Genomic DNA, 26,421 nt, shown 5'->3' on the forward strand with positions numbered 1-26,421 from the left:
TCCTAAACATGAAAGGTTAGCTCGAAAGGGCTCCACGGGGGAACATTTCCCTCCTACTCGTTGGAATCAGGCTCGTGCCTCCACGAGGGAGCCACAGAATGACCCCAAATCCTCCCCCCATCCCCACCAGGGACCCTGATCCCGGAGAGTTTTCCCTCGAGCGGCTCCTGCCCGGGTGCTCCTCGGGGAGGAGCCGCTCGAGGGAAAACTCTCCGGGATCAGCTCTGAGGGGCTACTTGCAAACCCAGGAGCTGGGATCTGTGCCCAGCTCCTGGAAACCGGGGCGGGCAGAGCTCCACCAGCAGCGGGGAAGTTTCTGCAGAGCAGCTCCTGATCTGATTCCAAGACGGGAGCAGAGAATTCCTCTGAGCAGCCCGACTAAAGGCAAGTGAAGCACGAGCCTCCAGCCATCTCCCTGCGGATGTGCAGGTGTATCTGGGTGTCCTGGGAGGTGCTGATCTCCCACCTGACAGCCCAGAAAACCCCCCATCCTTGCAGCCTAAACGGAGGCTGATTGAACAAACCGTGGGCAGACCCACCCACGATTTCGCTGAGATGGAAACAGGCAGGTCCCTGTGCCTGTTCCCAACACCAGCAGCTCCAAAATCACCTCCAAAGATCCCAAGAGGCTTTGAAAGACCCCCCAAAAGCCTTGCAGAGATACCCAAGAAACTTGGAAAGATCCTGAATGGGAGGCAAAGAAAAAGGGTTGTAAAGTCATGGGGAAGCTTTAGGAGACCTCAGCAGAGCTGTAAAGACTCTGAGAAGCCACAGAGGCTTCCAAAGACCCCCAAAGAAGCTTTAAGAGACCCCCCCAAGGCCTTGCAAGGACCTTAGAAAGCCTATAAAGACCTTGCATGGCTGGCAAAGAATCCCAAAGGGTCGTAAGTCACTGGGAAGCTTTAGGAGACCCCAGAAGGGCTGCAAAAACTCTGAAAAGATTTTTAAGACGCCCCCCCAAAGGCTTTCCAAGATGCCAAGAAGCTTTGAAAGACCCCACATGGCTTCTAAAGACCAAACCTGGCTGCCAAAAACCCTCAGAGACCAGTGCAGTGGAGGGGAAATGGGCTCTTCCAACCTCTTTCCCACTCAGTCCAGCAGCTCCTCCTTTTGTTTTGCCCCCAAACAGGGCATTTTCCTCTCTTTTGTTTTGTTGCCTCCTCCCAGGGAAGCACAAACGAGCCCAAAAATGCCTCAGGGGAGCCCAAAAATGCCTCAGGGTAACCCAAAAATGCCCAGAACCACCAGGGTTTCAATCCCTGGGATCACAGTTTTCCTTCTGCCTGGCAAATTCCAGCACCATCACACCAAGAGGGCTATAAATACATTAATAAATAAATCACTAACACAAACCAGCTCAAAATCCTGCTGATTTTAAAATTCCCAAGGAATGCCGAAACCTTGGGGTCTGCATGAGATGGGAGGGATTTGGGGTTGGGTTCTGTTGGGTTTTTTTAAACAAAGGAGGATTTAAATAACATTTGTTCTCCTCCCTGACAACTGAAATACCAGACTCTGGGGGGCAGGAACTGGGAAGTGAAAATGATGAAAGAGAAGCTGTTTTTTCACTAATTTGCTTTCAAACTGATGATTTTACACCTCCATTTCCCCAGCCCACAGATCACAGGGAGGTGAGGCCATCCCTGCCTGTGCAATTCCAGCTGTTTTGGGGGTAAAAAGAGGGAAAATAATTCTCCTGCAGGGCTGACAGCAGAACCTGCTGGGGCAAACACGAGATGGTTTTGGTTTCTTTCTATTTTTTCTCTTTCTAAATGATTTCTCTTTCTGGTTCCTCTTTCAGGAGTGTTTTGTTACTCCTGGTGGTTTAAAGAGACAAGGGTTGTACAGATGAACCAGACGCTTTTCGGAAGTTGGAATATATTCCAGGTCAAATCCTGGATCGGGATGTCTAAACTGGGGGTCATTTAACCCAAATTCCCAATGTTCTTGGCATAGCCTGGGAGCCAGGTGGGTTCTATTTTCTCACATTGCTCAGGGAGAACATTTTTACTGTTTCAGAAAGTCTCCCCGTTGCCCAAAATCTCATTTTTTGCAAAAGCAGAAAAGCAGCAAAACTGTCCCCTTTTCTATGTCGTCGCTCGCATTTATCCAGGTCGTGGCAAAAAAAAACCCAAAAAAACCCAAGGCAGGATTTCTTTCAGATGGAAAGCTGGATTTGAGATGATTCCCTGCACCTCGGCCACAGAGGGAAGAGAGGACTGGAAAAGAAAAGCCCGAGAGGGATATAAATAGGGAACATCACCCTGAACGCTTCTGCTTGTCACTAATTGCTTGTGGCTTCCAAAATCTGGGGCAGAAGTTTGGGTTCTGAAATGAATATTTAGTTGGATGGTAATAAAGGATTCAAACGCCTGCGTGGGCAGCAATTGCTCCCGACGTGCTCCGTGGGGTGGCAAAACCACCCTGATTTCCCTTCAGCAGCAACTGGTTCCCGGTTTCCCTTTGAAAATAAGCTGGGGAAAAAAAAGGGAGAGTTCTGCTCTTGCCTAAGGGCTGGGAAATTGTGTTTCTGCCTCCCAAGAGCAGCCAGAGATCTTCCCTAGAGAGCAAAAAAGGGCGGATATGCCAAAATCCAAACTGCTGGAAAATCACCCCCATGGTGCTGATTCCTGTTTGGGGTCACGGAGATGGTGCAGGGATTTGGGGACAGCTGGGGGAGCTCCTTGCATAGGGCTGGGAGCTGAGCAGGCTCCAGGCCAGCTGCCCTCCCTCTCCATCCCTTCCCTCCCCTCGGAGATCATTTTCCCGAGGCTTTAGAGGGTCCAATCCAGCCTCCCCTGCCTTTGGGCTGCCGGGTGTCATCCCAAGAGTGTCATCCCGAGTGTCATCCTGAGCCATCGCAGAGCCCGGCCCCGCTCGGCGGAGGGGAGGAGGGTGGTGTGGGAGGCAGGGGAAGGGGCAGGGTGCCCGGGGGGCTCGGTGCTGCCCTGCGTGTCCGTGGAGATGCCGGGGGGCCGCACGCTCCGCCTGCAGCTCGGCAACCGCATCGAGGCCCTGTGCGTGCTGGGCTGCCACGTCCACGCCGATGTCCATGGGTGAGTGGGGCACCCCCCCTTCCCTCCTGCACCTGAGCCTTCCTCCTCACCTTCACCTCTGCTGCCAATCCCTTCACCCCTGCTGCCAGTCCCTCCACCCCTGCTGCCAATACCCCCTCCTCGTTTCCCCAAACCCCTTTCCATGGGCAGAATCCCCCCCGGGCTTTGTGGGGCTGCACAAATCCCGGGACAGCTTCGAGCATCCCCAGTTCCACAAGGCAGGATTTACCCCGAGCCCACGCTGGGTTTGATCCAGTGTCATCTTGGAATGCTGCTGGAGAGCGGAGGGATGAGCAGGAGCCACGGGGACGGAGTGCAAAGGAAGGGATGCAGCTGGGAGAGGGAAGGAAAACAAGATTTAGTGACAAAAACGTGTCTTGGGCAAGTGGGAAATCCCCACACCCCCTTCCCTAAGACAACCCCGGTGTTGAACTTCAGGATAATTATTCCCCCCAAGGGAAAAAAAAGTTTAAAAGCTCATTTCGGGGTTAATTCTGGTCTTTGCAGGCTTTGCAAATCTCCCCCTTGATATTCAAGCCAAGCAGCAGAGTTACAGCTCCCCTGGCATTTCTCCAGGTCAAATTCCTGGTGGGATTCCCAAAACCAAGAAACAAGGAAACCGAACCAGTTTGTCCATGTATAATTAAAAGTAATTTAACAATTTCAGAAACACCCAGGCAGGAGCAAAGGAGTGCTCAGGTTTCCTCCCTCCCCCCCTTCCCGACGGTGCAGGTTTGGTGGGACCGTCGGCATCCAGAAACCATCTGAGCAATGAAGCCGTAACGGGGATCCGGCACCAGCTCTCGGGTGTCGGGGCAACAGCCCAAAAATAATAACCTGGAAAGACTGGGAAATTCGGGAAAAGGAGCCAGGAGAGGGGAAGGGGCTGCACGGGTTGGCTGGGGAAGAGCGAGGGCACATCGGACTGGGAGCGGTGCAGCACTGACAGCTCTGGGGTTGGATAAAATCACCCCCGAATTAGCTGGATAAAATCAGCCCCAAATTAGAGTTTCCCATGGAAAATCTCTCAGTGTTGTGATGAGCTGGTAAACACGGGTTTGCCTGGGCTGGAAAATAAACAGGGATTTCTCCATTGAAGTGTAAACCCCCGTTCAATTCCAGCAGCACCAATTAGACCGGGATTATTATAGATCCTAATCTACACCAGTGGCCACAAATACTCATTGTGCTAAAGCAGCATCTTCTGCTGGGAAGCAGAAATTCAGGAAAAGGAGCCAGGAGAGGGTCAGGAGTTGCTCAGAGTGGCTGGGGAAGAGAAAGGGCACATCGGACTGGGAGCAGTGCAGCACTGACAGCTTTGGGGTTGGATAAAATCACCCCCAAATTAGCTGGATAAAATCAGCCCCAAATTAGAGTTTCCCGTGGAAAAGTCTCTCAGTGGAGTGACCACGGTGCTGTGATGAGCTGTTAGACACTGGCTGGAAAACAAACAGGGATTTCTCCATCGAAGGGCATTAAACCCAAGCCCAATTCCAGCAGCTCAGTTGGGATTATTATAGATCCTAATCTGCACTGGCTCAAACACTCCTTGTGCTAAACCAGCATCTTCTGCCCTAAAAAAAAAGGACAGCTTAAATTCCCAGGGGGGCAGGGAAGGGCAGAAGGTGCCGGTGGTGAGCGTGGTGACGCCGGCGTGCCCGCTCTTGACCGTGGAGTTAATTGCAGTGAGAGCCGAGCGTTTTCGGTGCAACCCTCTCAAAACATGGACTGGTTTTGGCAGGGCGGCCCCAGCAGGGGCAGTTTCCTTCGGGGTGAAGCACACGGAGGGGGTGAGCGTGGATGTGGTGTGGCGGGGCCGGGCCGAGGCCGAGCCGGTCCCCGGCAGTGGGACGCGGTGGCCGCTGGAGGAGGGGACAGTCCTGAGGTTCAGCATGAGCCAGGCCAGCACCGAGGTCAACGACAACAAGGTGAGCCACGGGGCACTGGGCTGTGGGACCTTCATGGATGGAGAACGTCCTTCCCCAGTGCGGGTTCTGGGGGTTTGCAGGTCACTGTCAGCTTTTATGGAGAGGAAGGGAAGCCCATCACCCAAGCCGGGGTCTTCCTCACCGGCATCGGTGAGTACGGAGGCTCCTGGGTGCAACAATCCATCTTCACCTCGCTGATCCCTTGGATGGGTGGGGGGAGAGATGGACTCACGTTTGCCAGGGCTGGGGGGCTTTTTCTCCCACCCAACCTGGCTATGCCCTGGGGTGATGGTTGGGTGAAATCCATCCTGTCCATCCAGGGATCTCTCTGGACGTCGACGCGGATCAGGACGGCGTGGTGGAAAGGAACAGCCCCAACAAGGTAACCCCTCTCCCTCCACCTGGAAAATCCATGGGCTTGCCTGAGGCTGGGCTTGCTGAGGCTCAGTGGGCTCTTTCAGGCCAGCTGGACCTGGGGGCCCGAGGGACACGGGGCCATCCTGCTCGTCGGCTGTGACAGGGAGGTTCCCTCCACTCCAGTGTCCGACTGTGACAACGAGCAGGTGTTCAACAAGGAAGGTAACAGAGCTTCCCAAAAATCCTCCATGATTTCCCCTCCCTTGAACGTTTTCTGAGATGGAATTTTGCTGGGGAACCAGCTGCTCTCCACCAGCTGCTGGACATGCTGGACACGGAGGAACCTTTCGGCATTTAATGCCACGCAAAGCAATTGTTTTTGCCAGGTTGCAAAGGGTGGTGGCGAGGGAAGAGCAGAGTTTGTGGGAAGGAGGTGCATACTCCAGGAGGGAGCATGGAAGGCATGTCCTAATTGTGTTGTTTGCCCCCCCAGATCTGGCAGACATGTCTCAGATGGTGCTGAGGACGGAGGGGCCCCAGCGCCTGCCCCGGGGGTACGAAATCGTTCTCTCTGTTTCTGTCCGTGACGCCGACAGAGTTGGGGTGTTTCACGTGCAGAGTAAGTCCTTCCTGCCCTCCTCCTCTGCCTCTTTCTCCATGAAATGCCTTCCCAGTGGCTGCTCCATCCAAGGAAAGGCTAAGACATTTTTCCTCATGCTCCTTGTCCATGACAAAATTGCAAAATCCTTCAGTCCTGTTTTAAGGTGGTTCTAACAGACAAAGTTGTATCTCCACGGAGGAGGAGGGACCATGAGTCCTCCTGCACAAGGAAATAGGCTTGGAGCACCAATGAAAGCTTGGCATTGTCCCATTTTCCCCTCTTCCTTGCAGATCCCTTCTTTGGGCAGCGCTATGTGCAGGTGCTGGGCCGGAGGAAGCTGTTCCACGCCGTGTCCTACCCTGGCGGGGCCGCTGAGCTCGACTTCTTCGTCGAGGGGCTCTGCTTTCCCGACGATTCCTTCTCCGGACTGGTCTCCATCCATGTCAGCCTCCTGGAGACTCTGGCTGAGGTCTGGGGGCTCCAGGGAAGGGGTGCAGATGGGGTGCCTTGCTGCAGCTATCCTGGAGAAGGGGATGGGGATGGAATGGAGAGCGATCCCCACTAATTAACCCCAAAAACGACCCCAGGGGAAGGGTATTGGGTGTGTGGAAAGACCCCGATTGCCGCTTGCTCCCTCAGGGTGTCCCACACACTCCAGTCTTCACGGACACGGTGGTGTTCCGGGTGGCTCCGTGGATCGTGACCCCCAACACCTTGGCCCCGGTGAACGTCTTCCTCTGCAGGTACGGTCGGGGGAGGAGATTCCCAGCACACCAGTCCCAGACACAGACTGGGCAGAGGAATAGCCATCCTTCACCTCCTTCCCTCCTGCCATCCCTTTTCCCAGCATGAAGGACAACTACCTGTTCACCAAGGAGATCCAGAGCCTGGTGACCAAGGCCGGCTGCAAGCTGAAGGTTTGCTTCGGATACACCAACCGTGGGGATCGCTGGATGCAGGTAGGGGAGCTCCAGAGACAGGGAAAAGCTGTTCCCTCCTGTGCCCCATTAGGATTTCCTCCCTTCTTTAGGATGAGATTGAGTTTGGCTACACCCACGCTCCCCAGAAGAGCTTCCCGGTGGTGCTGGATTCCCCTCGGGATAGAGGGATGGAGCAACTCCCCGTCAAGGAGCTGCTGGTAAGAGAAGAATTTGCTTGCATTGCCTGAGGAGCAGCTTGCAGGTTTTACTCCTGACATAATTCCCCACTCCTAAAATCCCCCTGGCACTTGGCTCCTTGGAGGCCACACAAGGAATTGCCTGGAAAATGAGTTTAAAAGCTCTGCCTGGAGATACCATCCCATCCACTCCCAGCTGGGAGCTCACCAACACCCTTGCTCCCCCTCAAAGCAGGGATCATGGAAGGTGTTGGGTGAGAGAGGAAAGGAGGAGCTCACGCCTCTGGGAGTGAAAGATTCCTGCCAAGCTCTGGGGCTGGAATTCTTCACCCTCAGCATCCCAGTGGTGGGCTGGTTTTTCCTTTCCTCCTCCATGCCTGTGAACATCCAGCAGCTTCCGAGTAGGAGAGGAAAGGGAAGCACGAGAGGGGTCAATTTACTTCCTTGGAAGAGAACAAGCTGCCAACAACATCCCTGTGGGGCTTCTTTGCCAAGGCAAAGGGCCAGCCATGGGCAGGGCGTGCCGGGACGGCAGTCACCCAGCAGAAGGAGTCTTGGCAGAGCCCAGCAAAGAAAAGCATGGAAAAAAAGATGATCCCTTTGAGATCCCACCATGCAGAAAGGGCAGGACACCCCCAAATAGCCATGGAATCGCTGTCCCACACTCCCAGCGGGCGCTGGCAGCAGCCTTAGCCCAGATCCTCTCTCCGCCAGTAACGGGAGAAGAGGACGAGTCACTTTTTTTGTCACTTTGGGGAAGGTGAAGAGCTTTCAGGAGCATTGAAATCCATCTTTTCTCATGCCTGACATGAGTACGTAGAGTCCCGGATTCATCGGGCGGGTGGGAAGAGCGAATAAGCGGCGCCCGCTCGGATCTGCCCTCTTTAGGAACTGCTTTGCTGCCTACTTAGGGAAGCAATTTCAGCCTTGGGAGCCGCTAACACATTATTCTCCGATTTCTGCTTTGAAGCCTCCCCTAATCCCCACCGCTATCATTCCAATCTCATTTTCCAGCTGGGAATATTGAGCCAAACTCAGCACGCACGGGGTCCTCCTCACACCCCGGCCAAGCCCTAAGTCCCGGGACCCTGCGCCAGGGAAAACGGAGCCGGGAGGGAATTAGCCCCTCAAAATCAGCGTGGAACTGATAGGACTTGGATGTGACCCGCAAACCTGGGATGAACCAGCGCCTTGACAGTTGAAACCGAAGGGGCTCCGTGGGTTATTAAACTGCAACAAGCTGGGAGCAGGTGTTTCATGCGCCCGGAGAAAGGAGCTGATTCCAGCCATCCCCCAGATGCTCCCCAAAACCCCACGGGAAGCCTCGGGGAAAGCTGTGCCCTCTCTCTATCCCGGCCTCTCCGAACACCCTCAGTCGGAAGAAGGAATTTCTAGATGGAAGTCAAGTGCTCTCAGGTCTCCCTGCTCACTTTCCCCGACCTGTGTATTTGGTTTATCCCCATGGAAACCCAACCCTGATAAGTGATTGGGATTTAACTCCAACCTAACAGATACCTGATCTGGTCCCAGGGGCTGCCGGGAGCTCCAAGCCTGCGTTGACCCAAACCGGAGATCAAGGACAGGTCCACGGCAGGAACTGTGTCCCAGCGTTGCCATTTTTGCCCTGTTTTAACTCCACAATCTCCCCCTTGGGCTTTGGCACATCCCAGCCAAGAGTTAATTACCCTGCACGCACGACACCCTCAGTCCCAGACATATTAAGACCTGGAAATCAGGGCTTAAGCAGGATTTAAGTGCCGTGCAGCCCTTTGGGTGGCTCTTAGACTCACCCTCAGGGGCTGGAGTTCATCCCACTCAGGAAGAGCCATCCAGAAGCTCCGCTCCGGGGCTGCCCTAGTGCTAATTAGCCTAATGTGGACACTTAGATGCTGGCTGTGCAATAGCAGAGATCTGGGATCTCAACACCTCAGCTCTGCTCCTGGATTTTGCCGTTTATTCCCGAGCCTCCGTGACCCAGAGACCTTTATCCTCTTGCCTCTCCTTTCCCCTCTCCTCATCCACGGACAGGCCTCACTCTTGCTGTGCTTACCCACCGGAGCAGGTCTGACTCCCACCGGTGGATAAAACCTGGGAGGTTTTACCCAGGAGGGACTCAGGGCAGTGATTCCTCTTTTCCCAGGGCTCCGATTTTGGGTACGTGCACAAGGAGCCCCTCTTTGACGCCATCACCAGCCTCGACTCCTTCGGCAACCTGGAGGTCAGTCCGCCCGTGTCCGTGGGGGGGAAGGAGTATCCCCTGGGCAGGATCCTCATCGGCAGCAGCTTCCCCACGTAAGGCATGGGGAACACACGTCTTTGGGAGCAAAGGAACCACCAGAGCCCCCAAATGTCACCAAAATCATGTAAATTGGGTTAATTTGACCTTCCCTGAGTGGCTGTGAAAGGGGTGGGCATGCTCAGTCTCCTCCACCTTGGTGGCCATTGGTGTCCAAGTACACATTGATAGACAAACCCTGATCCTCACGTTCCCACTCTGGGGGATTTCACTGGCAGATCCGCAGGCAGGAGGATGACCAGGATGGTGAGGGATTTCCTCCACGCCCAGCGAGTCCAGGCTCCCGTGGAGCTCTACTCTGACTGGCTGGCTGTGGGCAACGTCAACGAGTTCCTCACCTTCGTGCCCGCCGCGGACAAAAAGGTACCCCAAAATCCCACATCCCTTGGGTGTTCCTCTTCCAAGGTACTAATCCCATTAGGACACCTCGAGGAAAAACCCCAAAACTCATTTCTTTGGCACTCCCAAGCAGTTTGGGTTTCACTCTTGTCCCCAGAATGAGGGATCTGAACAGAATTAACACAAACAGAAGGAAAACAATGTCCACACGGGTAGTCCAAGAAACTTAAACCTCAAGATTCCCATATGAATCCACAAGCCTGAAGATTCCCAGCGGCTCAGCTTCTCCCAGGTGTTTCCAGAATGTTTCTCTTTCCCCTGTCATGGTTTTTGCTGCTTGTGATACAGATTTTTCCCTCGGGGAAACCCTGACACAAGACTTTTCCCTCAGGAAAACCAAGCCTTGACCTGGATGACTCAAAAAGGGAATCTTTATGCCCCTACATTCCCCACAAACCCTCCAAACATTAAAAAAAGGCTTTAAATAGCAGCAAAGACACCTAATTTGTAGAGTTTTAGCACACGTTCTTTGCAAAAGTAAGTCCCTTACTTTTCCGAGGCTCTGGAAAATTCCCTTTGGGTGATTCCTTCCACCTTCCTGCAGCAATTCCGGATGCTGATGGCCAGTCCCGCTGCATGCTACAAGCTTTTCCGGGAGAAGCAGAAGGAAGGCCAGGGAGAAGCCACCATGTTCAAAGGCAAGGGGCCAGTGGGTGGCTCTGGGTGGGCTTTGGTGCCAGCTGAGCTGGAGCAGCCGGACGGAGGGACAGGCAGGACTCGGGGGTCACATGGGGATATTTTCCCACCCCATTGTCCTTCACAGCTGGCAAACGGGATGCCCACCCACCACCCCCAGCCTCCTCAAGGTCTATTTTGGGAAGCGAGTGGGATGGCAGGGATAAAGCCCTCTGCGTGGAGGGGATGCTTGCTTGGTGGGATGGAGCATCTCCAAATGCCAGCGGAGCTCCGGCACGGAGTGGGACAACTGGTGGCTCTCACGTTACCCAAATTAGCACCGTTTTGTCGCTTTGGGAATCCTTTCTCTGGGATTTTGATCCGTGATGGGGCTGGGAGCACGTCTCCATATCTCCACGGGTCCCTTTAGGTCACTGAGAGGACCCAGCCAGGGGGTGGATCCAAATCCTGGAGGTGGATGCTCTGGAGAAATTCAGCAGTTAATGATTCCTGTGGACAGAAAGATGGATGACAAGACCTTTCCAGTGCTCTTTCCAATGGGCAGACCTTTCCCTCCCTCAGTTTCCCAATAAACTAAGAATTGTGACTCCAACAGCCTTATTCCAAGCTCAGGAAACTGGGATATGGGGGACTTTATCCATCTCTGTAGCCCATCCTAAGCCAGGCTTCATTTTGATGGGATGTTGCATTTTCAGGGTACTCGGGGACAGACACAAAACGAGTCACCATTAACAAGGTCCTTTCCAATGACAACCTGGCGCAGCAGAACCAGTATGTCCAGGTAATAACTGACATTTTTGGTAATAATTCATGTTTCTTGCAAAAACTGCCCCAGGATGGTGCCAAAGCCATAAGGGAGGTGTTGAATTTTGGCTCTTCTCCTTCGTGATATGGTTTTGGGCACTGTGCCCACATGTGTCCCCCCTCAACCTGCCCTTCCCCACCCCCTCCAGCGCTGCATCGACTGGAACAGGGATATCCTCAAGAAGGAGCTGGGATTGATGGAGGAGGACATCATTGACCTGCCGACCCTCTTCAAGCTCGACAAGCAGGGCAAAGCTGTGCCCTATTTCCCCAACACGGTGAGGGGATCCCCACTCCTCAGGTCCTCTCCAGAAATCAGCTTAGTCAGCCAGGAGGAACCCCCGGAGTTATCCCCCAAAAAATCAGCTGTCTAGAGAAAGGAAATATCTCCACCCAACAGGTCTAACAATACTTTGTGGCTTTGTGTTGCTTGCAGTGGGGTTTTAGGCAAAACCCCTCTCCAAGCGGTGCAATTGTGATTGTGAGGTGGCTTTTGATGATAAAAAAGGGGAAAATCATGTTGGATTTGGAATTCCATGGGAGGGCGGCTGCAAAAATTGGAGTTGATGGGCTGAGGGCTGAGGCTGATGGAGGAGGGTGACCAACACCCTTCCTTGGGCATCATCAACCACGACGCCGCTGATGTCCCCCGGTGCCACCCTGCAGGTCACCATGATCGTCCTGGCCAAGGAGTTGGGCATCCCCAAACCCTTCGGCCCCGTGACGGCGGGGGAATGCTGCCTGGAGCGACGGATCCGCTCCCTCCTGGAGCCGCTGGGGCTGAGCTGCCGCTTCCTGGAGGAGGTGGCCTCCTACCACGGCAGCCTCGGCGAGGTCCGCTGCGGCACCAACGTCCAGCGGCGAGCCTTCGCCTTCAAGTGGTGGCACTTCACACCATAGCAAGACCCCCTTCTCCTCTTCCTCCTCCTCCTTCTCCCTCCTCCCTCGTCCCTCCTCCCCAGTGGCTTTTTCAGTGTGTGTTGCTTGTGGTTCACTTAATAAATATATTTGCTGTGAGGAAAAAGGCGTGAAAATGAATAATAATATGCGGTAATTATGTGAGAAAGGGAGGGGAGCCTTCAGCGGGGTGAGGGGGAAATTTTTTTGGAAGGGTAGAACTTTTTGGAAGGTGGTGGAATCACCATTCCTGGAGGTGTTCAAGAAACAACCATGTTCACCAAAAATCATGAAATAAACCCTCTAACCATTTGTTGGGCTAGAAAGTCAACATGAATCAACATTGAGGTACATGGGGATTACCCCACAAAACATGTACATCGGTTATTAAAACTTTTAACTATTTATACATTTTAGCAAATGAAGAAATTGGTGTCCATTGGTTTACAAGTTACTCTTAATTAATTAGTATTCTATCTTCTATTGGTTGTTGATTTCTTGCTTCTCATCCTAATTAGTCCAGATTTTCTGTCTTTTTATTATCTTTTTCACAAATAGGGAAAGTCTCAGTAATGGTCTTTGGTGGTTTCCCCTTCATCTCTGGTTTCTGTGCCTTTGTGCTTTACAAATCCTGCATTCCTGGTGTTCAGGTCCCAACAGTAAATTTCTCTCCTCAGCTTTGTTAACCTTCCTCCCCCAGGTCTGAGAGCATTAAAGTACATCAAGGCCCAAATTTTAATTTGTTTCTCTAACATATGGACATCACCCATAGTTCGCCTGTCATCCCTTATCTATTCCATGGATTAAATCTGTCAGCATTTCCCCCCCACTGCTGCATAAACTCCTTTTTAAAAAAGAACTTGTTTGGTGACAATACTGAGACCTTTGCCTCTTCCTCTTGCTCTTCTTCCCCCTCCTCCTCCTTGTTCTCTTCCTTCCTCCACCTTTGCCCCCAGCGGCTTTTTCAGCATTTGTCGCTCGCAATTCACTTAATAAATAAACTTGCTGTGAGGAAAAAGTCGTGGAATTAAATAATAACGGGTAACAATCGTGAGAGAAAGGGAGGGAAGCCCTCAGAGGAGGGGGGGCATTGTTTTGTAAGGGGCTGCGCAGGGAGGTGGTGGAATCACGGTCCCTGAAGGTGTTTAAGGGAAGGACGGGGCACTTATTGCCGTGGTCTGGGTGACAAGGGGGTGATCGGTCGCAGCTTGGACTCGACGATCTGCGAGGGCTTTTCCAACCCCAATAAGAGAACCCAATGGTTCGGTCACTCTTTAACCCCCCGCACCCGCCATTCTGCCCCGCTTGGTGTTGGGGCGTGAGGGGAGGGTGTGGGCACCTCGGTGCAAAAGCAATGAGGCTGGGAATCAACGATTAGAAAAACAAGGGGTCACTTTTGTGGGATTCACACACAAAAAAACAGGGGGATTTCGGCGTCCCGGCCCCGCCACCCCGCTTTGTACCGCAGGGCGCGCCACACTCAACATGGCGCCCGCCCTGAGGCCGCCGCCGCGCCCAAGATGGCGGAGGGGCGCCCGCCTCCCCCCTCAGCGCACAACATGGCGGCGCCGGGGTCACTTCCGGCGGGCTCGGAACTGCGCAGCGCCAAGATGGCGGCGGCCGCTCTCGGAGTCTCCTTGAGGCACCGCGTCCCCACACGGCTCCTGCGGGCCGGGCCGCGGGCGGTGAGGGCGCTGGGGACCCGGGGGGGCACGGGGAGGAGCGAGAGAGGGCAGAGGGGGGGCTGGGGGCAGTGTGGAGGGAGATGGGGGCGGCTGAGGGGGCATGCGGGATTTGGGAATAGGCAGGAGGGAAGGAGGTGAGGGTGGGAGAGGGGATGGAGGGAGGGGGCTGTGGGCAGGAGGGGGTCGGGATGCGGTAAAGATGGGAAGAGGGCAGAGGGAGTTGGGGGAATGTGTGGAGTTGGGGTGGGCAGGAGGGAAGGGGTGGGAGAAGGGGCAGGGGCTGTGGGGCAGGAGGGGGGCCAGGATCAGCTAAAAGGTGGGAAGAGCGGGTGGGAAAAGGGGGGTGAGCTGGGGGGGAAGAGGATTAGTGAGGGGGATGCTGAGGAGGGTCCGGGGGCAAAGAGAAACAGGAAGGGGTCTGGGAATGGTTTAGGGAGAGATAAAGGTTGATAGGAAAGTGGGAGGGGGGGAAAATGCACCAGAAGGGAGTTGAGAAGAGGCGCGGGAACAGGAGGAATAGGGATGTGGGGTAATTTAGGGAGAAGTGAGATGGGAAGGTGGCCTGGAGGAGCAAGAAGCTGCCTGGGGGAATAGCGGGAGGAGGTGGTTTGATGGCCTGGAGCTGGGTGGGGAGTGTTTAGGAACTGCTGGAGGTGATGATGTGGGGGCAGGGAGAGCCTTCAGGGATTAAAGGCCACGGTGCCTGCAGGAACACCTGTGGGAGCCCCTTAATTCCAGGATTATCTGAGTGCCCCGTGCAGGAGGGAGCCCCGGGACAGACGGGGGGGGTTGCACCACCAGGTTCCACCACTCCCCCAAATCCGTGTCAGGATGTTCCCAACCCTCTCCAAACCCCCAAACACAAAGCAGTGCTGCCTGCTGTGCCCCTGCTCCCCGTGCAGGGAGCTGAGGGCAGTTGTCCCCGCGGATCCAGGAGTGCCGGGGGGCCCAGACGGCGGCGGCGGCCGCGCCGCGCCTCAAGAAATTCGCCATCTACAGATGGGACCCCGACAAGGCCGGGGACAAACCCCGCATGCAGACCTACGAGGTGGACCTCAACAAGTGAGTATTCCCTGCGGGAAGAGCTCTTTCCAGGTGCTAAAAGTGTCAGCAGCTCACTGAGCTCCGGGGAGTGGTAAAAGCTTGGAAAGTGCTGCTCCGTTGTTCCAGAGCAGCTCTTCAGCACAGGGGACACTGATGGTATCTCCTGATAAGGGAATAAATTTCGGTGATTAAGGGACAATAATTTTGTTCTTGCAGATAATTTATTGGTAATATATAATTAATGTGTTTTGGGGGTTATATATTTTAATGTTTTAAGATATGTTTCTATTAAATTTTATAATATAGAATAGATATCTCTAAAATTATATCAGGTATTTTATATTTCTATGAAATTTTATGATATAGAATAGACTTCTCTAAAGTTATATTATGTATTTCATATTTCCATGAAATTTTATAGAATAGAATAGATTTTTCTAAAATTATATCATGTATTTCATATTTCTATGAAATTTTATAGAATACAATAGATTGCTCTAAAATTATATCATGTATTTAATATTTCTATGAAATTTTATAGAATACAATAGATTGCTCTAAAATTATGTAATGTATTTTATATTTCTATGAAATTTTATAATATAGAATAGATTTCCCTAAAATTACATCGTGTATTTTATATTTCTGTGAAATTTTATAGAATAGAATAGATTTCTCTAAAATTATATAATGTGTTTTATATTTCTATAAAATTATAGAACATATTATGTATTTATGTATAATTATATAATATATTTCTACGTAATTATATAATATATCATATAACATTTTTAAAAATATGTATTTTTAATATAATGAATACAAATTCCCTGATAATATAATCAGTTATATAGCAGATTTTACTGTGGTTTTGTGGGGTTGTTTGTCACTCCCTCACCTGTCTGTGACAAATAAACTGTGCCCTGAGTGCCAGTGTCCCAGCAGGGAATGGTCACTTTGTTTTGGGTCTTTCGTGAGGTTCTGTCTTTGTCTCTGAGTTGTGTTGAAGACTTCAATAAACTTCATTTATGTGGAAAGCTTTGGGGACTTCTAAAAAAGAGGGAGAGCAGGTTTTTTACATGGGCAGGTGATCCCACAGGGGGATGTGGCTTTGAACTAAAGGGGAGAGACTTAGGTGGGAGATTGGGAAGGAATTCCTGGCTGTGAGGGTGAGCAGGCCCTGGCACAGGAAGGAACCACCTGCACACTTTGCTGTGGTATCCCCAAGACAGCTCCTGCTTCTCTGGGATTCTGGGAAGGGGTTCAGATTCCCTGTGGTGCAGAAACCTTCTCGTGGACACGTCCTGCATTTCCCTGAGCTGCAGCTGGTGCTGTGCTCCTGCCCCAGGAATTCACCCCGAGCCCTTTCCAGGAGTTCCACACACAACTTCCCCAGCCCCTCCTTAAAAACCCCGTGACAGAGGACTCGGATTTTTGTGGATAATTTCTGGGTGTTGCCCTGTCTGCTGTAGAGAAAATTACATAAGTTGTCCACGACTGTTTGGTGTTGTGTGTCTCCTGTGACTAATGGGGACAGACTGACTTGTTAAAGCCTGACCCAAAAGCAGAGAGAACCAGTACAAAGCACTCACCCCTACAAGGGATTGAGTTGTGCTGTCTGAGCCTTCAGGGCATCGGCAGAAGGAAGGGTTTGACTCCCACCCTCATTAGGAAATCTCTGTTGTATTGCCTGTGATTGCCAAAAAACGTGCATTAATTGTAGTTGCTCCAAATCCTGAGTTTGGGGGGATTATCCAGATGAACTGACCCTGTTTTCTGGTTTAGGTGTGGGCCCATGGTGCTTGATGCTCTGATCAAGATTAAAAACGAGATGGACTCCACCCTGACCTTCCGCAGGTCCTGCAGGGAAGGTAAGAGGGATCTTCCAGCCTGGAACACTGTTTGGTGCTGAGAGTGGCTGTGTAACCTCTGGAAAACTCTGCTCTCCCACCTGTGTGTAGGAAAGAGCTCAGTGAATGGAGTAGTAAAGTCAGAGCTCGTGCTCAGAGGGTGTAATCACCCAGCTCAGCCAGGACTGCCTCCCAGCAGCCCCAGTTGTTCCAGTTTCTCTCCTGTCCCGGTTCATCTTCCTGCCCTCCAGTGCTGGGCTGTGTGGGCAAATCCAGGGAGAGATTGCAGCAGCCAGACTGAGGGGGCAGAGGCGGGATGGGAAGGAGTTGTAGGGGCTGTTTGGGTGCTGCTGTGGAAATAAGACAGGCTGTAACTGGAAGAGTACTTAGGACTTCTAGGAATAGCTTCAGGAATCTTTTTTTTGGCCCTTTGACTAAGCCCAGGGATTGATTGAGGAAAAGGGCAGCCAGTGGTTTTATGTGGTGGCTGCTTCTCCTGCAGGTACAAATCAGCATTAAAACTTCCCTGTCGGGGTGACTTTCCCTGTAAAAAACCTCCTGGTTCCTGGGTCACGCTGGGATGCTGAGCTGTGGGAAAGCAGGGAGGGAGGCTGCTTGTGAAACACATTCCTTTGTGGAACGGCTTTGGATTTAATGAGGTGGGTTTGCAAGGAGGAGAAGTTTAAGGCCAGTTGCTGCCTGAAGATGTTTTGACTTGGGTGGAAATGAAAAGCTCCAGCGCAGCCCTTTCCTCTGGAATCTGCATAGCAGGTGGAAGAATTCCACGGGGAATGCTTGCTCTCACTGTCTGATATTTAGATAGCCAAAAGATTCCCGAGCTGGAATTCATTGCCCTGAATACTTTCCTTGGAGAAGACAGATTTTCAAGCTGGGCTGGTTTGATCTTGCCCCTTTCCTGCCATGCAGGGCAAAAAACAGCCCTGCTCCCACATTCCTGCTGGGAGCACGTGGTCCTGAGTCTGCAGCCCTGGCTGGAAAATACTTGTCACTGTTTCTGCAGTGGGAGGCAGAGCCTTGGTGCAGTGCCAGGGGAACCTGGCAGCAGGGCTGGCTGTCAGTGCCATCCCTGGGCTCACATCAGCTGGGATGGCTCAGATCCTCTGGAATTCGAGTTTTGCCCTTCCAGGGTTTGGCCCCTTCTCACAGGAGGAGTATCTGGGACACTTCTGCACTGGTTTTCCTGTAAATCTTGGCTTTCCCAGGCTTCAGCTGATCCTGTTGTTGCTGGAGGTCGTTAGGGGTGTCAATTAATCTATTTATTAGGCTGTTTTATGCTGCTGGTTCTGGGCAGGGTCTGTCCCCTCTCCTTTGGCAGCTCCTGGCACTGCTCTGCACAGGCACCAAAAAACTTCCTGCCTTAGGGATTTGGGTGAATAGTCCTGATTGTCAGGGGTGCTGTTGACCAGTTTTCTCCTCTCTGATGAGGAGGGACTGCAGGAGCTGAGCCTGGTTGGTCCAGAGAGGAGAAGACTGAGAGGGGATCTCATATAAATCCATACAATCCGTATAAAAACATCTCCAGGAGGACAGTGCCAGACTCTTCCCAGGGTGCCCCACGACAGGATGAGGAGCAGTGGCCATAAACTGAAGTACCAGAAGTTGCACCTGAACATCTGGAAGAAATCCTTTCGGTGGAAGGTGGCAGAGCTGCCCAGGGAGGGCCTGGAGTCTCCCTCTCCAGAGACATTCCAAACCCATTCCTGTGTCACCTGCTCCAGGTGACCTTGCCTTGGCAGGCAGTTGGCCTGGATGATCTCCAGAGGCCCCTTCCACCCCAGCAATCCTGTAATTCCATAACTGATGAAGATGCATCAGTTGCCCACGTTATAATCTTATTTTTAGCTGCCTCACACCGACACAACCTCGTGCTTCAGACCTCTAAGCAAAACTCAGTGTTCTCCCCTCCCGAAAAACTCACAACTAATGAATGATTTGAAAGCCATGAGGTGTCCAAGCCACTTGTTTTGTGTTGTGGAAGGAGCTTCACCACTGAGAATGTGTTTGGGCTTTGATGAAAGCGACTCCTGCGTTTGGTCTTTATTTAAGTAAAAACATGTTTGGCCCGGTGGCAACTCCTGCGTGTTCCTTCTCACGTAGAGTTTCTGCAGGACAGCCCAGGGCCATGTTTGGGGCCAAGAGGATCTTCTTTAAGAGGGTAAATTTAACCCTTTGCTGCTTTTCTCCCACTCAGGCATCTGTGGCTCCTGTGCCATGAACATTGGAGGGGGGAACACGCTGGCCTGCATCAAAAAAATCGACTCTGATCTCAGCAAGGTCACCAAAATCTACCCTCTGCCCCACATGTACGTGGTGAAGGACCTTGTCCCGGTGAGTGTGGGCTGGGGACCATGGATGGCAGCATTCCAGGCAGGTTGGGGTGGGAAGGATGGCCCTGGGAGGTGCCAGCCAAGATCAGGTCTCACATTTCACGTGTTCCTCGTGCTGCTGGTTTTTGGGTGGGTCTGCAGTGACTAAATGTGTCCTCACTGGGAGGAATGTGGCAGGTTGAGGTCGGAAATGCCACCTTTTGTTGGAGTGGGGCAGGGGCTGGATGTCTGCTGCATAAATTTGGTCTGGTGTGACAGGAGGCTCTGCCAGGGGAGGATTAGAGGGGATCTCTGGAAAGGTTCTTCCCCCAGAGGGTGGTTGGCACTGAACAGGCTCCCCAGGGCAGTGTCACAGCCCCGAGGCTGCCAGAGCTTCAGGAGGGTTTGGACAACGCTCTGAGGGACAGGGAGGGATTGTTGGGGGTCAGGAGTTGGACTCAGTCCTTGGGGGTCCCTTCCAGCTCAGGGTGTTCTGTAACTGTGTAAAATTCAGCTCAGTAAATGTGACCTCTCTGCTCTGTGGCTGCAGGACCTGAGCAACTTCTACGCCCAGTACAAATCCATCGAGCCGTACCTGAAGAAGAAGGACAAGTCCAAGGAGGGCAAGCAGCAGTACCTGCAGTCCATAGAAGACCGTCAGAAACTGGTCACTGCTTCCTTTTCCACCCTTAAATCCCCTCCCAGATAAGACCAGGCTTAAACCTTACTGTGCAGCAGGTTCCAATTGCACAGGGCTGCTGCAGCCTGGCGGGGGTGGGACCTGCCCCCAGGGGAGGGGGTTGGCTCAGGAGAGGGAGCTGTGGCTGCCCCAGGCACTGTGATCTCATTGCCACTGACACCCTCTGCTGTGGGGACCCAGAGCCCTCATGCTGCTGCTTGCTGGGATTTACAACCTGGAAAACCCGTGGCAAAAGCCAAGTGCTTTTGGATGTGGAGGCACAAGCGTGAGGGCAGGTTTCTGGGTGTCTGTCTTGAGCAGAGAGTTGTTTTGAGGGGATGTTTTTGGTGGTGCTGATCCAGAATTTCTCCAGGAAACTGAAGGGTGTCTGAGGAACAGCTGGGCCATAAGAGCTTTTTAAAAAGCTGAGAGTGTGGTGAGTTTTGGGGTGGGTTCCTTGGCTGCCACAGTCAGTATCAGGAAATCAGCAGGTTTTTCCCCTCTGAGCTGCCCTGATGGATCCATCATTCCATGATCCAGCAGCTCAAGCTGCTCCACAGTGGTGCTGTCACTGAGGAGGCTCCAGGCCTGGGTTTTGGGAAAGCAGAGGTGGATGTGAACAGCCAAAAGGGAGGCTGGTTAAAGGGGATTCAGTGCAGAACCTGAGCTGCAGAGATCTCTGGGAGGATCCCACTGTGTGTGTCTGCAGTGACATCCCATAATAGCCCAGTCCCAGATGTCGACAGTGACTGTGACATCTGAACAACCACAGGGGGAAAGAATCTCTATCCAAAGGCAACAATTCCTTCTCCTTCACCACTTCCCAGCATTATCTGATCCGTGTGTAAGGACTGAAGAGGTTTGCCCTCTCCTTGGAATCCCTTTCTCATCCAAGGAGAACGAAGGGAAGCTGGAAGGGAGGGCAGAGCTGCCTCAGCCCCTGGCACAGCTGGGGAACCTGCTTTTCATCTCAGTGCTGAGCTTGCTCTTCCTTTGTGTGCAGGACAAACTTGGATAAGGTGCCAGCTGGAAAATTCTATCTTTTTCTGTAAATCCTACGAAATGGTGCAATTAGAAATGAGACAAATTTGGAGGGGGGCGGTAACTCTGACCTACCTCTTGGCAAGGCCTTCCAAAGGCTTGTTCTGAGCTGCTGGGAGTTCCAGCATCAGGGATCTTCCAAAACCGAATTTAAGGAGCCTTTTTTTCCAGAATAACTTTGAGATACTTTAATGAAGTTAGGTTGGACTCTTGTCTTTTAGTTTGGGGGGCTTGAGGAGCTGCCAAGAGACTTTGGAGACCCTCAGCTCCTCAATTTCTGTTCTGTCTAGACTGATTTTTTTTTTCTTAATCAGAAATAAGCAAAACTAAAAAGTACCTGAATGACTTCTGTGTTCCTCTGTGCCTGAAAGAAAAAGCCCTTGTTGTGTGTAAAAATGGGGTGATGGCTGCAGCCTGGCACTGTTCCCGTGCCTGGGGATGCTCTCAGGGACAAGCTCCGAGCTCTCCCAGAGGCTGCTGGGCAGACTTTGCTCTTCCTTCTCTCTCTAACACAGCCCTGAATTGTTAACTGGTGACCTGCCTGTCCCTTCCCTCGCTGGGACAGGCTGGAAGGAAGGAGGGAATGCAGGAAAATCCAGCAACTTCCACATTTTTCTCCGGGTCCCACATTTCCCCCTGTTGTCACAAACACTGCTGTGTTCTGTGGGGCGTGAGATCAGAATGTCCTGAGTTGGGAGGGACCTGCAAGGACCATCAAATCCCACCTGCTGGCCCCGAGCTGGGGGTCCTGGGCCAGGCTGGGGGCATTTTGTGTGACTTGTTTCAGTTGCTTTGCTCCAGCAGCACTTGCCCCCTGGGAAGGTTCGTGTGCCGATTCCAGAGGGAGGCCCGTGCTGGGGCAGTGCCCCTGGGAGCAGTTCCTGCAGGGACTGAGTGTGCTGTGCCCCCCCAGGACGGGCTCTACGAGTGCATCCTCTGTGCCTGCTGCAGCACCAGCTGTCCCAGCTACTGGTGGAACGGGGACAAGTACCTGGGCCCCGCTGTCCTCATGCAGGTGAGGGGGTCCCTCTGGCCCCAGTACGTGTTTGCAGAGGGTGTTAATCCCACCCTGGCCCAGAATTCCTGTGTGAGGTGGTTGGAACCTCCTGGTGTGTGAGTGCCTGTGTTTTCCAGGCCTATCGCTGGATGATCGACTCCAGGGACGACTACACGGAGGAGCGGCTGGCACAGCTGCAGGACCCCTTCTCCCTCTACCGCTGTCACACCATCATGAACTGCACCAGGACCTGCCCCAAGGTGGGTGTGTGTCCTCAGGGGCAGTCCTGACACGGCTTGGCTTGGCAGGGACCTTAAATTCATCCCATCCCACCCCTGCCACGGGCAGGGACACTTCCACCAGCCCAGGTTGCTCCAGCAGCATCCCTGGACACTTCCAAGGCTGGGGCAACCACAGATTGTCTGGGCAGCCTGTGCCAGGGCCTGCCCACCCTCCCAGGGAAGGATTCCTTCCCAACATCCCATCTGACCCTGCTGATGGAGTTCTGCTTTCCCAGCAGCTCTGCTGGTTTCCAGACAACCTTTCCCTGCACCTGGTGGTGGAGTCATTCCTGGGGCTATGGAATGACAGGAAGTGTTTGAGTGGATCACAAGTGTGGGGAAGATGAGATGCCTGGGATCTGGGTGGGTGTGTCTGTCAGGAGCACTGCAGGCTCAGTTGGGGGGGTATTTTTCCAGAGTGGTTCCCTGACAGCCCATAATTCCTCCCTTTTTAGGGAGCTGGCTCATCATCTGGTGTGACCCAGAGCTCAGCTAAAGGGGAAGGTGAAACCCAAGACCTGGCTGTTTGTAGGAATGTAGGGAAACAGCACTTGGGCTGAAATGTGAGGCAGATTTATGGGTAATAACACGTTCCCACTCACATTCCCTAATCCTGGCTGGCTTGATCAGCGTGGAAGACCTGGTGGGATCTGCACCAGGGGTAATTCCTGCTCATTCCCTGTCCCACACAGGATCCCCCTCTCATTTTGGGCTTAGGATTGCTTGCTTTGACACCAGTGCTGCAGGACTTTGCAATGTGAAGGGTGCCTGTTTTGTAGGAGAACCTTTGGAAAGCTCAGCTGGAGCATTTCCATGCTGTGCCCTGACCTTGTTCACCCCCCCAGTGCCTCCACACCCAGCTTTTATTTCACAATTCCACCTCCCTCATGCCATCCCTGCCAGGCTGCTCCAAGCCTGCCTCCAGGAGTCCCATAAAAATGTGGAATTCAGTCCTGCTTGAGCTTCTTTGAAGTCCCTTTGGCTCCTTGTCCCCTTTGATCCCGGCAGTGCTGACCAAAGCCAGCTCCAGAGCCGAGAGGGTGTTTGTGTCCAGGCCCAGGGAGGTGCTGCTGCTCCAGGGGAGCTCCCAGCTCTGCTCCAGGCTGCTCCATGGAAACAGAGGCTGGAGTGGAGCAGAGCTGGGTCAGCACAGCCTGACCTCCCTGGAATGCCCAGCCTGCCTGGGGCAGTGTCCCAGCTGGCCCTTGGTGTGTCCTGAACCTCCTCAACCAGCTTTGCAGGTGGAGCCTAAGTTAGGCTGGAGTCCAGGCTTTGGGGCAAAGAGGGGCTGAGCAGCTCCTCTGCCAGCTCTTTTCATGAGCAGCAGCACATTTGGGAGTTGGGATCCATCCTGGAACCTCCCAGTGGTTGAAAGGAAGCACGACATCACATTTTCCTCCAGCTCTTAGGGATAAAAAAGGTGGTTGAGCAACTCCTTTGCCAAAGGCTTCTGAGTAGCAGCACATTGGTGGCGTGTTTGGGAGTTTACTGCCACCTGCATGAGGGGGAGGGAGGATGGGACGATGCTCCAGGTTTTCCAGAGGAACTAACCAGCTCCTCCCTTTAGGGTTTGAACCCTGGCAAGGCCATTGCTGAGATCAAGAAGATGATGGCAACCTACAAGCAGAAGGCGACGGCTGCGTAACCTCCGTGGATCCCCTCGTGGGACCTCCCTGGATTCCCACGTGGATCCCCCCTGGAACCCCACAGGGGCTCCACCCGGACACAACTTACACCTGGAGGAGCTTCAAGCAGGGAGCTGTTCTTCCCAGAGGTTTGCACTTCCAATAAAGACTGGAAAGAACAGTTCAGAGCTGGTGGTTTATTATGGAATGATGCTGTGGAATCCTAAACCTCCCCAAGGGCAGGGGGGGTTTGGAGGAGCTGGGGTGGCTCTGGAAAGGATGGAATTGGCTGGGAAAAGGGAATGGTGGAGGAATCCTGGTTCTGAAATTCCAAAGGGAGGATCAGGAGCTGACATGGGATAAAATCCCAGAGGCAGCTCCACTGGGAACGAGGAGTTCTGTCACCACCTTGCTGGGATCCTGAACTTTATTCCAAGTCCTAAGGAGTTTTCGCTCCAAGTCCTAATGAAATGGGATTTATTAGGGTTGAATCTCTTTCTTTTCTCTCACACAAGTGTGGTTTTACCCCAAGTTTCTCAAATTTGGGATAGTTGTGGTAGGCTTGTTGCTTAGAGCAGCTCTTTTCATCCTGGGAAGGTCCAGGAAAGAATGGAATTGGCTGGGAAAAGGGAATGGTGGAGCAATCCTGGTTCTGAAATCCCAAAGGGAGGAGCAAAGTGAGGATCAGAAGCTGACATGGGATAAAATCCCTTGGGAACAAGGCGTCTGTCACCACCCTGCTGGGATCCCCATCTTTAATCCAAGTCCTAAGGAGCTTTCTGTTCCAAGTCCTAAGGAATTTTTATTCCAAGTCCTAATGAAATGGGATTTATTAGGGCTGAACCTCTCTGTTTTCTCTCACACAAGTGTGGTTTTACCTCCACTTTTCTCACACTGGGGACATTTGGGTGGGTTTGTCGCTCAGAGCAGCTCTTTGTTTGCACTCCTGGGAGGGTCCAGGAGAGAATGGAATTCCTTGCCCTCCTGGGAAGGACCAGGAAAGAATGGAATTGTTTGCTGTCCTGGGAGGGTCCAGCTCTGCTGTTTAATCGATGAGGTTTTGGCCTAAATGTAGTGAAACCTCTTGGGAATGTCCACCAGGACACTGCCAGGAGGCAGGAAAGGAGGACTGAGGTGGGACAGACCAATCCCAGAAATTCTGCTGGTTTTTCCATGTGTTTTTTATCCTCTAAGAGCTCATTCCTGCCTCCAGAAACCAACCTGGTGTTTCTGTTTTCATTTGCACTTTCTTTTCCCTGGGCCCGAGGGTTTCATTCCTGAGGGCTGGTGTGGGACGTGGAAGGCGGAGATTTCCCACTGAAAATCCAGGTTGAATTATCCCAAATTTCTGTGTCTCGGGGTAAGCTGGGTCTGTGCTGGTCCTGCACGTGGCTCCTGGGATGGGGAATCCCCCAGGAAGATGCTGTTAATCCCATTAGAATGAGACTTTATCGTTGTAATGATATAATATTGTGATTATTTCTCATCCCTGCACTCCATGATCCCAATTCCCTGCTCACATCCAAGGAGCTGCTCATCAACAGCTCGGATAAAAAGAGCTGTGATACCCCCTTGTCCTCTCCCACTGTTTTTTTGGGACAAAATGAACTGGTTTTTGCCGCCTTCATTTCGAATCCAGGCCTGTTTCCTGGGAATATTCGGGTGGAAACACAGCGGAATCCGAAGCCTCTCGCTGCCCTGCCTGAGGTTTTCCTGCTCCAATGGCAAAATCCACCTCACCTGTGGAGAAGACAATGGATTGATCTCCCTTCCTGTGCAAGGAACCCAAAGTTCTGTGTCTGGGATGGGGTTTGGGTGTGTGGGATGGGATGGGATGGGATGGGATGGGATGGGATGGGATGGGATGGGATGGGATGGGCAGTTGGATTTTCCTGACAGTGCTTTGGCAGGAGTCGTAGCCCCCCTAAAAGCCAAGGTGTGGTTGTGGGGGGGCTGATCCAGGGGTGTTGTGGGGTCTGCACCCCAGTACTGGCTTTGGAATTCCCTCAGAGGGGGTTTCCAGGTGGGAATTGTGAGGGGGGAGAGAAATGGGGGCAAAACACTTGGGAGGGGGGCAGAGCCTGATGGGTTTCCTGGAGGGATTTGGGGGTACAACCCTCCCTGGGGGCAGAGCCTGGGTCGTTCCCTGCAAACTGTGGGGGGCAAAACCCCTTTTTGGGGGGTCAGAGCACCACATGAGTCCCCACAGGATTTGGGGATGAAAACTCCCTTTCTGGGGGGCAGAGCCCTGTGCATTTCCCTCAGGATTTGGGGTGAAAAACCCCTTTTTCGGGGGCAGAGCCCTGTGCATTTCCCTCCAAGATTTGGGGTTCAAACTCCTTCTCTGGGCCAGGTCTCGGGGGAGGTTTTTGGGGGTGCAGAGCCTCCCTCAGGGGACAGAGCCCACTGTGTTTCCCTGAGACATTTGAGGTTCAAACGCCCCTTTTTGGGGGGCAGAGCCTGGCCCATTTCTCTGCAGGATTTGGGGTGCAAAGCCCCTTTTCTTTGGGAGGGTGCAAAGCCCAGTGAGTTTCCTTGTAAGATGTGGGGGTGCAAAGCCCCTTTTTGGGGGGCAGAGCCTGGTCCATTTCCCTGTAAGATTTGGGGTCCAAAGGCCCTTTTTGAGGGGCAGAGCCTATTCCATTTCCCTGCAAGATTTGGGGTTCAACCCCCTTTGTGGGGCAGACCCCGGTGCATTTTTGGGGGTTCATCCCCCCCTCGTGGTCTGTCCCTCCCTGCCTCCCCCAGAAGGGTTGCCCCCCTTGTTTTTGGGGCCAGCCCAGGGGGGGTGGATGCTCTGG

The 26,421-nt window shown here is 52.9% G+C and overlaps 2 protein-coding genes across 2 annotated transcripts; both read left to right on the plus strand.

Annotated features, from left to right (window-relative positions):
• Positions 1–2,958: 2,958 nt before the first annotated feature.
• On the plus strand, positions 2,959–12,172 carry LOC126643699 (protein-arginine deiminase type-2-like). The gene is made up of 16 exons (XM_050322255.1): positions 2,959–3,056; positions 4,798–4,984; positions 5,065–5,134; positions 5,305–5,366; positions 5,446–5,563; positions 5,835–5,960; positions 6,233–6,411; positions 6,582–6,685; positions 6,790–6,901; positions 6,973–7,080; positions 9,200–9,351; positions 9,574–9,718; positions 10,299–10,392; positions 11,086–11,171; positions 11,344–11,472; positions 11,861–12,172. Exons 1-16 carry the CDS (start codon positions 2,965–2,967, stop codon positions 12,092–12,094), a joined length of 1,998 nt encoding a protein of 665 aa, XP_050178212.1. The 5' UTR covers positions 2,959–2,964; the 3' UTR covers positions 12,095–12,172.
• Positions 12,173–13,687: 1,515 nt separating this feature from the next.
• Positions 13,688–23,804, plus strand: SDHB (succinate dehydrogenase complex iron sulfur subunit B). The gene is made up of 8 exons (XM_050322254.1): positions 13,688–13,776; positions 14,711–14,838; positions 16,606–16,691; positions 18,883–19,019; positions 19,548–19,664; positions 21,631–21,732; positions 21,852–21,974; positions 23,563–23,804. The coding sequence occupies exons 1-8, from the start codon at positions 13,702–13,704 to the stop codon at positions 23,638–23,640; spliced, it is 846 nt and encodes a 281-aa protein (XP_050178211.1). The 5' UTR covers positions 13,688–13,701; the 3' UTR covers positions 23,641–23,804.
• The last annotated feature ends 2,617 nt before the right edge of the window (positions 23,805–26,421 follow it).

Source organism: Myiozetetes cayanensis, unplaced genomic scaffold (genome assembly GCF_022539395.1).
Source record: "Myiozetetes cayanensis isolate MyiCay16 unplaced genomic scaffold, myiCay2020 scf28, whole genome shotgun sequence".
Taxonomy (NCBI): Eukaryota; Metazoa; Chordata; class Aves; order Passeriformes; family Tyrannidae; genus Myiozetetes; species Myiozetetes cayanensis.

Coding starts and splice junctions, on each gene's coding strand:
- SDHB (XM_050322254.1), top strand. CDS start 13,702: ATGGCGGCGGCCGCTCTCGGAGTCTCCTTGAGGCACCGCGTCCCCACA. Junction 19,665..21,630: donor TAGAAGACCGTCAGAAACTG/GTCACTGCTTCC, acceptor GTGCCCCCCCAG/GACGGGCTCTACGAGTGCAT. Junction 21,733..21,851: donor GCCCCGCTGTCCTCATGCAG/GTGAGGGGGTCC, acceptor TGTGTTTTCCAG/GCCTATCGCTGGATGATCGA.
- LOC126643699 (XM_050322255.1), top strand. CDS start 2,965: ATGCCGGGGGGCCGCACGCTCCGCCTGCAGCTCGGCAACCGCATCGAG. Junction 5,564..5,834: donor GCAGGTGTTCAACAAGGAAG/GTAACAGAGCTT, acceptor TTGCCCCCCCAG/ATCTGGCAGACATGTCTCAG. Junction 11,473..11,860: donor TGCCCTATTTCCCCAACACG/GTGAGGGGATCC, acceptor GCCACCCTGCAG/GTCACCATGATCGTCCTGGC.